Below are 11868 nucleotides of genomic sequence, written 5' to 3' on the forward strand. Positions count from 1 at the left end.
TGTGAAGTAGATCTAGATACCTTGAAAATAGAAGGAAAATGGAACCAGATTCCTTTGCTTACTAATTCTATTTAGATTCATTTGGGGAGTAAAAAGAAAGTTTCACTTGGGGGCACCTTTTGTCCTCAGATGAGAAACATTCCCAGAAGAAAAAAAAAAACTTAATAGAAAGTGTCTATCTTTGTGAAGCTTCCACATACCACGTTTTTGATAATTTCATCTTTGCCATCATGTTTCTGGACTTTGAGCAGATGGTAGCAGAAATCCAGCACAGCAAAGCGCCGCTGCTGCCCAAGGAGCACAATGATCATACAGCCAGCCCAGTGGAGCCCGTCGCCGAAGCACTGCCTGGAGACAAGAAGCAGGAGGTAGAACGGGTGATCAGATGCCAGTGGCCAGACCACCTATGTGTCCTGCAGGGAGTGAGGAGCAGAGGTGTGTCCCTGCTTTGGTAAACACCTCTTCCGGGTTCCTCTGGCAAACTGTTTCTCAACCTCTTTTTAGATCAAGGCCCCACCATGAAGAATGAGTTCATGAAGTGTTGGTCCTCCTGTCTAGCAAAATACACACCTGACTTGCGTAAGTTTCCATCAGTTCAGAAAACTCCAGAAGCCCAGCCCTGAAGCATTTCCTAGGCATCAGGTAACAGCCCATACTTAAGCCACTTTATTGCAGCTCAGCAATATGGGGATCCATTTCCAGAGGAAAGTGGTCCTCTGTGTGAGCCTAACGCCAGCTTCCCTCCTATCTCCCCTCCCTGAGCACTCACTTACTCGACTGTAAACTCGTGTGTTCCCACAGGAATGCAGTAGACAAACTGCATGGCACTCCACAATCTGTGAAACTCAACACAGTCATCCACGTGCATGACCCCATTGCTGGGCAGAGGCCCGCGCCAGATGGAGTCGTCCAGAAAGGTCCGGATCCGAGTCAGGATGACTTCAAACATGGACAGGCCACAGCAGAGACGCTCCTTTGTCAGCAGGTCCCCCTCTCTTGCTATCGCAATTTGCTGCAGAAAGGACAAAATGTCACAGGCATGGCAGGCAGCCAGAATGCTGAAGTCAAAGTACTCCAGTATTGTTTTTGACTCACTGGAAACTATCACAGCTTGCAAGAGGAGGGTTTTTAGAAATAAACATCAACAAAATATGTCAGCTATTACTTACATGTCTTATCAGACTAAATAGAACTGTCAAGCACAGTTGTTCTTAAGGGAGGGATTTATCTCCTGAGGAGAAATGGCAACGTGTGGAGATACTTCTGGTTATCACAGCTTGTGGGTCTAGCGGCATCTAGTGGGTAGAGGCCAGGGATGTTGCTAAATGTCCTACAATTCATAGGACAGTCCCCCCGAAACAAAGAATTATCTCATACAAAATGGCAACAGGTTGAGACTGTGATGTAGCTAGCTTAAGTTCCTCCCTGCCTTCTGTTCTTAGAAAGCTTTCTTCATGAAGGGACAGACAACAAAAACAGCAATGTGTACTGTGAACGTCTCACCTGCCAGGTGATGTTCTGCATCCTTTCACGTGTTAGCTCATTCAAAGTGCCCCGCCACCCTGTGACAAGGTCCTATTATAAAACTCACTCGGAAACTCAGGCCTGAGTGGCTGAGCAGGCCCATGCAATCTCTTGATGCCTTAGGACTAAGTCTCACCCAGAGTCCATCAACCCTGCCAGTGACCGACCCAACTGGGAGCCCAGCTCACAGCAGCATGTTGCATTACCTGTGGAGTTCCGAGTCTTTCGATCAGAGGGACAAGGTGCAGTGGAGCGTACTTTGATTCTAGTCTTTTCATTTTCGCATCAAGTCTCTCTCCCTCTACGGTGGAAAAAAATATTTTATAATCTATTCCTTTGTATGAATAACAACTGCACAAGTTTAATTTTGTCAAAAAAAAGATAAAAAAAAAACCAAATAAATGTTTAACACTATGCATAGAGGTTCTCTTTGAAAATTCTTTTATGGAACTGGCTCATCTGCTATTTTAACTCAAACAGAGAACTGAGTCTTTGCTCAATATTCAAACTTTTTAAAACTTACTGAAAAATCCAAATGTAATCAAAAACAGCCCGGTACAATGAATCCTCTGCGACTATCTGTTGCTACAATCATGAGCTCATGGCATTCTCCTCTCATATATACCCAATACCCCTGCTCCCATGCTATTCTGAAACACAATCAAGATACAACACTTCCATCCTAAATACTTCCATTATTCAATATTCATTTAACTTTACTTCCAGGATGTGACTGAACAGGAAGCAAACTCAAAGCTGGCTCTTTAACTAAAGAGAACTCTCTGGCAACACAGACATGTGTCCCTACCCTGGTCAGAGGACTGGCTCACCTTTCACATGGACCCTTGGCAAGATATTCTGGAAAGGGGCTGCGTGCAGCAGGTCACATACTTCTTCTAGAGACTAGAACCATGAAAAAGAAGGCTGCATGAAGAAGCTTATCTCAAAGTAAAGATGGACAAAGAAATCAGATGCTGAAAACAAGGCCCATCTTTGTCATTTTGTGTAAAATAAACACTGCAAGCAGCACTGCCCAACTGGAGTGTCTGCTCTGGTGGAAATGTCCCTTGCTGTTCTGTCCAGGTAGCTACCAGCAACATGTGGTGATTAAATACTTGGAATGTGGCTAAGGAACTGAATTTTCATTTTTACTTACTCAATTTTCATTTTGATTAATTTAAACACAGACCAGAGATCAAATTGCCAATATCTGTTGGATCACAGAAAAAGCAAGAAAATGCCAGAGAAACAACTACTTCTGCTTCATTGACTACGCCAAAAGCCTTTGAGTGTGTGGATCACAAGAAACTGTGGAAAGTTCTTAAAGAGATGGGAATACTAGACGATCTTACTGCCTCCTGAGAAATCTGTATGCAGATCAAGAAGCAACAGTTAGAACTGGACATGGAACAATGGACTGGTTCAAAATTGGAAAAGGAGTATGTCAAGGCTGTATATTGTCACCCTGCTTATTTAACTTATATGCAGAGTACATCATGCAAAATGCCGGGCTGGATGAAGCACAAGCTGGAATCAAGATTGCCTGGAGAAATATCAATAACCTCAGATATGCAGATGACACCACCCTTATGGAAAAAAGCAAAATATCAAAGGGGTTACAGAACATCTAGAACTCCACCATGAACCCAAAGATGGTCAAGAAGGGTGCCCTTCCCTAGTTAGAGGGCCCATAAACAAGGAAACTCCTTAAGACAGAGGTGTGCTCACCACAGGACAAAAAGACAGGAAATGAGAATGGGCTCTCTTGCCTCCTACTCTACACCCATCCTGAAATCTTGATAAAACAAACTGCTAAACAAAGAAATGGTTATCAGAGAATCGAAACATACTAACTGATAAAGAGTTTCCATTCTGAGGATCTCCACAAAGATGATAGCAAAACTAAGACCAAGAGAAGGAAGAGAAGGCTTTCTCTACCCATTATGTAAAGGTCCTGTCGTCACCTAACATAAGCTTGGAAGAGCAGTCAGCCAGCCAGCCCTGCTCCTCCAGAACCCTCCAAAAGGATGCTGACCGCCACCCCCCTCCCCACCTCCTATGCCCAAGTCCAGAAAGAACACAAGTTCTTCACACAGGAGGAATACCACGCAAACACAGACTAGAGAGTAATGTCTGTGGAGTATCATGCAGCTGAAAAAGGCTGATGATTGTCACCACTTACTAATGTGGAATGATCTCCAGATTTACTGTCAAACGAAAAAAGGAATGCGGAGATGGGCGTGGATACACACAGATGAGATACTGCATTTTATGTATGTGTTCAGGAAAAGTTACACATGAAGGGACTCTTCCTGTATTAAATATTTAAAATTCATGATGAGTGATTACTATTTAAAAGAATTTCCCCTAACTTATCTTGCTGCTAAAAATTCATGTGTATTTAGGTAAAAGATTCAGTTCTCCCTCAGCTGTTCCTGGAGCACGGCTGCCCTGGACACCAGCTCCTTGGGGAGTTGCCTGTTGGCCCAGCACCACCAGTCCGGCTGCAGGGAGCAGCTGGGCTGAGTCGCAGGCAGTGGGACAGCGAGGGCCCGGGAGCTGCCCACCTCTGGCACCACATGGAAAAGGTCTTCTGTGAGCAGAGTGGCAGAGTTGAGTCTGGGAGATGCAGGTCCTGACCAGAGACTGTACCCTGCACCCGAACTTGGGCTCCTTGACAGGAGAGCCAACATATCTTTTCTGAGTAACCAGGTGTAAGGTGCCTGGTCCACTGGCTCAGCCCCTCAGGCCTGCAGTCTGACTGCCACACCCTGCACAGTATATGGAACACCCTGGCCCAGGTCACTGCACAACACACCTTGCCTCTGCCAAGGTGCCAAGGCTCCAGAGAGAGAAGAGACTGCTTTAAGAAGTACCAGAGCAAAGATCTCCCCAGATAGAGCTAGAAATGTAACACAATTCCCACTGAAATGTAAGTGTGCTTTTTCAGGGTATTTGGCCCAAGCTGATTCTCACACTTTCAGAGCAGAGCGAAGATCCACAAAGAGGAAGCATGTGCTTGAAGAAGAATAAGGTAAGGGGCATGTCCTACCAGGGGTTAACACTTTAGTTAGAGCTACCATGAGTGAGACAGCACGTTAGAAGCCATGGACAGACATAGACACGTAGGAGGAGGAAGAAAACCAAGAGACAGACTGGCACAGCCACAGAAAGCTGAAGGATGACAGAGGGACACTGCTGACCAACAAGGAAAGGAGTCTTCCTTCAGTCGCTGGAGAAGCGACAACTGGTGGCCCCATGAGGAAAAAAGAATCTTCACCTACATCTCACATTACACACGAAAACCAACTCCAGAAGGATTATAAACTTAAATGTAGAAACAAAACCTGAAATCTTTAGAAGAAAATATGAAAGAACGTCTTTATGATTCCTAGAGAGGAAAGGACTTCTTTGAAGAGATAGACGAAGTGCTTGTATATAAGAACCACAGAAAAGAGACTGTAGTCAAATCAGGAGTATCAGTTTCTCAAACATCACCACTATTAGAGTGAAAAGACAAGCTAAAATCAGGGAGAGGTATTGGGCTTCCATGGTGGCTCAGTGGTAAAGAATCTGCCTGCTGATGCAGGAGACACAAGTTTGATCCCTGGGTCGAAAAGATCCCCTGGAGAAGGAAATGGCAACCCACTCCAGTATTCTTGTCTGGAAAATCCCATGGACAGAGGAGCCTGGTGGGCTATAGTCCATGGGGTCACGAAAAAGGATTGGACACGACTGAGCGATACACAACGATATTAGCATTTGCATGAAACGCACAGAAGATACACAAGTTATAGTAGAATGGACAAAGGATACAAATGGAACATTTAACAGAAGGTGAAGAGCCCAGCAGCAGGGAAGACGCGCCGCTCCCCAGGGCCAACTGAAAGGAAGAGTGAGGCCGCCTCCAGAGGGCTCCAGTGCAGAGCGGGCAGCTGGCGGGACCACAGGGACAGAGGGAGAGGCTGAAGGGCGCCCCCGCAGGCAGGCAGTGGGACTGCGGGTGCCCCACGCATGATTTCCTGGTGTTGCTGGGCTCCGAATGTTTGCTTTATTATGCTGTCCACCTCAGCAGGCATGGGCCATGTGTACCTATTTCGATGTAAAAAATTAAAATTCAATGAAATTTAAAACTCAGTTCTTCAGTCACATGGAGCCCCACTCTGAGGTCTCAACAGCCTCAGCTATGGAATTTTCCATCACAGACAGTTCTCCCAGGCAGCAGCTTTATATATTATGTGTATGTCGTATATGTTAATTTAGATGCGGTAAATACTATATAAGACATTCTTACAATGTTCACACAGTAAAACATTCTTAAATGAACTACTGCATTTCTGTTTTTCAACTGTAGGAAACAAATTCAAATTAAAGTCTAAGTAACCATGAAAAAAAAGAAAAGTATTTTACAACACTTGTTCTCCTTCCCCCATTTAATAACGCCACTAAATGAAGCATCTAAAGAATGGTCTCTTCTGTCATCCGTGAGGCGGAAGGGGCTTGGTGGGATGCGGGCCCCGGTGGCGCTTGGCACTCACCAGGCTCTGCTCTATGAGCAGGCAGAAGAGCACAGCGTTGCCCACCTCCCGCAGGTTCTGGAAGCACACCGTCTTCAGCTCTGCATACTCAACTATGTCCTTCAGCTGGTGGTGGAAGAACTCCAGGATGCCTGCAGTGGGAGAGAATGAATGTGGGGCTGGGAGAGGCGAGATGGGCGGGAGCATGACAGCGCGCAGCCTGGAGTCCGCAGCCGGAAGCGCCCGTGCTGACGGGAGACTCTGACACTGCCATCCTGTCCACCAAGGAGATGGCCCTGTCTCCTGTTCCACCGCCTGGATCCTGTCCTCCGTTCCAAAGCCTGTCAACCCAATCCAGGCACAGCTTGTTCTTCTGTGCTTTGCAGATATTATTTTTACAAATTGAAAGTCTGTGGCACTCCTGTGTCAAGCAAATCTATAGGTGCCATTTTCCCCATAGCATCTGTTCACTTCATGTCTATCAGATTTTGATAATTCCTACAATATTTTAAAGTTTTTCATTATTATTATACTTGTCATGGTGATCTGGGATCTTTGATATTATTGCAAAAAGATCACAACTTGCTAAAGGTTCAGATGATGGTTAGCATTCTTTAGCAATGACGTGTTTTAAGGTATTTAGTTTTATTTATTTATTTACAGCTGTGCTGGGTCTTCATTGCTGCACTCAGGCTTTCTCTAGTTGTGGCAAGCAGGGAGTCCTCTTCATTGCAGCGTGCAGGCTTCTCCTTCCGGTGGCTTCTTCTTCTGGAGCACAGGCCCCAGAGTGAGGGCTCAGCGCCTGTGGCACACTGTCTTAGCTGTTTCAGGGCGTGTGGGACCTTCCTGGACCAGGGATCAAATCCGTGTCCCCTGCATTGGCAGGTGGATTCTTTACCACTGGGCCACCAGGGAAGTCCAAGATATGTATGTTTTAAAAGGCGTATCTTGTGTTACTGCACACTTAACAGACCATAGCATAGTACAAACATAACTTTATATGCATCAGGAAATAAAATGCATATGGCTTGCTTTATTGTGATAATTTGCAGCTGGCTGGAACCAGATTTGCAACATCTCTGAACTCTGTGTATACCTTCAGAGGAGGCATCATGTTGTAATAAAGGAGTAAGACCACACTCATCTCCAGCAGAGGTACAAAAGGTATTTGATAAAATTCAAAATCCCTTCGCAGGCATAGAAGGGAATGTATTTAATCTGATAAAGGACATCTACAAAAACCCTGTAGCTAACATCATACTCATGTGGTGAATCCGTATGCCTTCTCTCAGAGCTCCAGAGAAAGACAGCACATCTTCACCACTCTCCTGGAGGTTCTGGATGTTGTCATAAGGTTGCAAAAGATGCGAACCATAAAGTCTAGGAAGCACTCTGTGCATTCACTGCTGACACAGTCAAAATCCCCGAGCTGACTCCAGAATTTATAGTCATACAGAAGACCCAGAACAGGCAAAACAACACAGAAAAATGCTGGATACTTAGAGATTTCAAACCTCTCATCCCATCAGGTCAGGCCCTGAGTGCACTCCACAATGACCCCACAGCCCTGCCTGCCTGAGGGACCATCCTTTCCTCTTGGTGGTCCACCCCACGGGAGCCTGAGTGCGGGGGTCCTTTCAGCAATACGGCACCACCTCCACAGTGGTGCCACGCCCGCTGGGTGAGGACGCGTGGAACCAGCCCGGAAGTCCGCAGCTCTCCCCCACGCCAGCTCTGGATTTGGCCTAAATGGCTTTGTCTTTGACATTTAGAATATCCACCTCTAATAAGGATCTGAGCACCAATTTTATTATCCCAACATTACTCGTCTACTTTCTGAGATTTCTCTAAGCCAGGACATACCAATGGTTATTCCCTTCCCAGTGGCCAAATGGGTCACCTCACTGTCTCCTCAAACACCAAAAGCACTGAGTGGTGCCAGGAACACCCAGGGGCTCAACCACACCAGTCAGCTGCCTATCAGGACAGTATCTCCTTGGTGACCAACAAGATAGTTTTCCAGCTTTCAATAAAGTATTAACAGATATGAGATAAAATGCAGCTTTGTTAAGAGACAAGGGTTCTTGTAGTTCAATTTTATCACAAAAGAAGCTCTCTGAGGTCATGAAGTTTATCCATGTAGAAAGCCCCAAATCCACTCTGGTCAGGCCACATAGGTTCTTCTGGCACCCCAAAGACCACAGCTGCCTGAGGGCCCTGAAGCTGGCCAGTCAGTGAAACAGGCCCTCAGGAGAGGCAGGCTGCCGGACCGAGACAGACAAGGGGCATGGTCTGGGAAGCGGCCCCCTGCACGGGGTCCCCCTGGGGCCGGGCCGCTGAAGACAGGCAGGCAGTTGGACCAGGCAATGGAGCTCCCTGCCCCTCCCTCATCAGTGATTTGCAAGATCCTGACTGTAGGAGAGCCAAGGGGCACAGGGCTCACAGCACTGTCACCCCCCAACCCAGCTCTCCCACCCCCGCACACCTGCTCCTGGTTGAAAGGCTGGTTTGTTCTGTTGGAAACAATCAGGTTCTGGTTGGGCTTCCCACCTTCTCCCACTTGGGGAAGGCAGATCTGATCCTTACCAGTAATTTCCAACTTGATTTCCCTTAAGTGGCCTAGGGCTGACACTGCCCACCCCCGTGCGCCCCAGAGCGACGCTGTGCTCACCAGGGGAGCCGTACTCATGTCGCGGCAGCCGGCAGACCTTGGGCATCACCTCCATCAGCGTCTTCACATACTGTAGGATCGTGCCTTGCAGCTGTGAGAGATGGTCTGTGTCAACCACCAGCCACATTACCCTGCAGGCTGTCGGTGTGATGGGGACTTTTGAAAACAAATTTGTTAGTAAAATGCACGGTAATGACCCAGGACTGAGAATCACTTTGGCTGGAAAGGAAATCTCACACACAGAAGAAAAGCAACCTTGATGGGGGTGGGTAGCCCCTCGCCACACAGGAACTGGGTACGGAATCCTTGCCCCAGCCCTGGGAAGGAAGCCCACCAGAGGAAAACATACCAGGCTCTTGACCACCTTCAGCAGCTCTTCCATGACCACTGCAATGCCCTGGTAGCCAAGCAGCCGGCAAATGACCTGGAAGTGCGGGGGCCCCACGAAGTTCCGGTAGCTGCCGTAGATGCTCGAATAGGCCAGGTTTAAAGCCTGGGGGCAGAGAACATTAGTGCTTCATGAAGCTGCCAGGTCTTCAGTCTAGCCCCATGCACACATGAAAGTGAAGAATCCACATCTACATGCATTAGCACACAGTGCCCTCGGGTGCAGGGATCCAGAGAACCTGTTAGACTGCCTTCATTGGTATCTATGTTTTCAACCTGAAGATATGAAAACAAGCTCGCTAAAACAGAAGGAAGAAAACAAAACCATTTGGTCTTCCAACATTTATTAAACTACAGAAACTATTTTGAGGTCTTGGAATGAGAAATGAATATATCTTAGAACCTCACTGCTGCCCGCATATTACTGCTCTCCGTCCCCTAAGGGAGACGCCCAACAATAGGTTCTGATGGGACAGTGGGTACCAGCGAGCTGGAGACAGCAGCCCCTGCATGGTGGGCAGGCAAGAAAGGTAGGCAGGGTAGTTTCTGGTGAGATAAGGCCTCCAAGTTTCTCTGGGGGTGTTTGCACACCCGTCAGGGAAACTCCTAATGTTAAGCATTCAGTGCTATGTATTTCACGCTCAGCACTTCTTCAGCTGCACTCTGCAAATTCTGATTTACTTCCCTTGAGACTTCCTCTTGCCCTCAGGGTCATTTAGAAATATATTAATTTCAGTGTCTGGAGATCTTGTCATCTCTGTTACTGATTTCAAGTTTGAGGTCACTGTAGTGAAGATAACACTCTGTAATATTTCAATTCTTTGAATTCTGTTGAGGGTGTTTTAATGCCCAGGACCTGGTCTATTTTGAGAATGCTCCATGGGTACTTGAAAAGAACATGTGTTCTGATGTTGTTGGCTGAAATGTTCTACACATGTCTGTGAGATCCTGCTAGTTGGTGGTGCTTGTTCTTCTTTGTTGCTGATTTTCTGAACACTTACTCTTTTGATTACTAAGTGAGAGGAAAGTTGACTTCCCCAACTACAACTATGGAGTTGTTAATTTCTCCTTTCATTTAGTCAGTTTTTGCTTCAAGCATTTTGAAACTGTTGTTTGGTGCAAAAACATTACGGATTGCTATATCTTCTTGGGGGCTTGACCTTATCATTATGTTATGTCCCCTCCCTCTTTGCCCCTGATGCGTGGTACATCTTTTTCCATCCTTTTACTTTTAATTTACTTATATCATTGACTTGAAGTGAGTTTCTTACGCAGTCATACTTTTTAATCCACAATCTCTCCCTTCAAACTGTCTTTTAGACTACTTATATATAAAACATTTACAAACAATGCAATTACTGATTTTTAAGTAGGCTTTTTCTTCTTGTCTTCCTGTGGGTCACGTAAGACATTTTCTGAACTCTGTTGTGACGTAACGGTGGTATTTTTGAGAGCATCTCTCTGCACAGGTCTCTCAGTGATGCTCCAAGTGTCACGTTAGTTAACCTATGAATTAACCTATGAGTTTCCCTGGTGGTCCAGACAGTAAAGAATCTGCCTGCAATGCAGGAGAGCCAGGTTCAATCCCTGGGTCGGGAAGATCCTCTGGAGAAGGGAATGGCTACCTAATCCAGTATTCCTGCTTGGAGAATTCCACGGACAGAGGATGTAATGTATATGTTATATTATACATTATGTAAGTTATAGGTTATATAAGTTACCACTTTTGAATGAAGTGTTTTAGGATTCCTCCTTTTACGTCTCTGTATTCTTTCCCCTTCCCCTCTTATAACTGTCTTAAATATTTCCTCTACAAACACAGAGAACTACATCAAGACAAGAAGATTCTGAAGACCTGGACTAGCAAGGCTGGTTGTTCAGCTCTGAATGAATATCCTCAGGAGCTGTTGTTGTTCAGTTGCTAAGTAGTGTCCAACTCTTTGTGACCCCATCGACAGCACACCAGGCTTCCCTGCCCTTCACTATCTCTGAGTTTGCTCAAATTCATGTCTACTGGTGCTATCTAACTGTCTCATCCTCTGCCTCTGTCTCATCCTCTCCTTTTTCCTTCAATCTTTCCAAGCATCAGGGTCTTTTCCAATGAGTCAGCCTCTTCACATCAGGTGGCCAAAGTATTGGAGCTTCATCTTCAGCATTAGTCCTTCCAATGAATATTCAGGGTTGATTTCCTTTAGGATCTCTTTGCGGTCCAAGGGAATCTCAAGAGTCTTCTATACCACCACAGTTCAAAAGAATCAATACTTCAGCACTCAGCCTTCTTTATGGTTCAACTCACGTTTGTACATAACTACTGGAAAAACCACAGCTTTAACTATACGACCTTTTTCGGCAAAGTGATGTCTCTGCTTTTTAATAGATTTGTCTTAGCTTTCCTTCCAAGGAGGAAGTGTGAAACCTCTCATCAGTCTTCAACTCCCGGGGGATCATTCCATCCTCAAGGTTTATGGAGGCTATTCTAGGTGTTTCCCTTTTCTCCTGAGCAATAACTCTGCATTCTGAGCCAAGAACATCTAGAATCTCACTGCCTCTCAAAAGAACCTATTCTAGAGTGACTACATCTGAACAAAAAGGGAAACTGGGATATCACACCTTGTTTCTTATATGAGTGGAAAGCTGGAAACCCATGGACATGTACAATCAGGCCTTTCCTGGCTCCGTTCCTGGAGGCTGGCTTTTCCTGGAGCACCAGAGATTGGTGGCAGAACCTTCATTTTTCTTTTCTTTCTTGGCTGCAACACCTGGCATGTA

General features: G+C 45.9%; 1 protein-coding gene across 2 annotated transcripts in view; it reads right to left on the reverse strand.

Moving 5' to 3' along the window:
* CYFIP1 (cytoplasmic FMR1 interacting protein 1) overlaps positions 1-11868 on the reverse strand; it is a 75828-nt gene that overhangs the window by 4242 nt on the left and 59718 nt on the right. For both annotated transcript variants that reach the window (XM_070463916.1, XM_070463918.1), the window contains exons 23-29: positions 9062-9205; positions 8713-8803; positions 6063-6193; positions 2355-2427; positions 1731-1825; positions 774-1012; positions 201-348 (exon numbers count right to left, since the gene is read on the reverse strand). In XM_070463916.1, coding sequence (XP_070320017.1) covers positions 201-348; positions 774-1012; positions 1731-1825; positions 2355-2427; positions 6063-6193; positions 8713-8803; positions 9062-9205 — 921 coding nt within the window. The remainder of the gene's footprint in view (positions 1-200; positions 349-773; positions 1013-1730; positions 1826-2354; positions 2428-6062; positions 6194-8712; positions 8804-9061; positions 9206-11868) is intronic.

Source organism: Odocoileus virginianus, unplaced genomic scaffold, assembly GCF_023699985.2.
Source record: "Odocoileus virginianus isolate 20LAN1187 ecotype Illinois unplaced genomic scaffold, Ovbor_1.2 Unplaced_Contig_9, whole genome shotgun sequence".
Taxonomy (NCBI): Eukaryota; Metazoa; Chordata; class Mammalia; order Artiodactyla; family Cervidae; genus Odocoileus; species Odocoileus virginianus.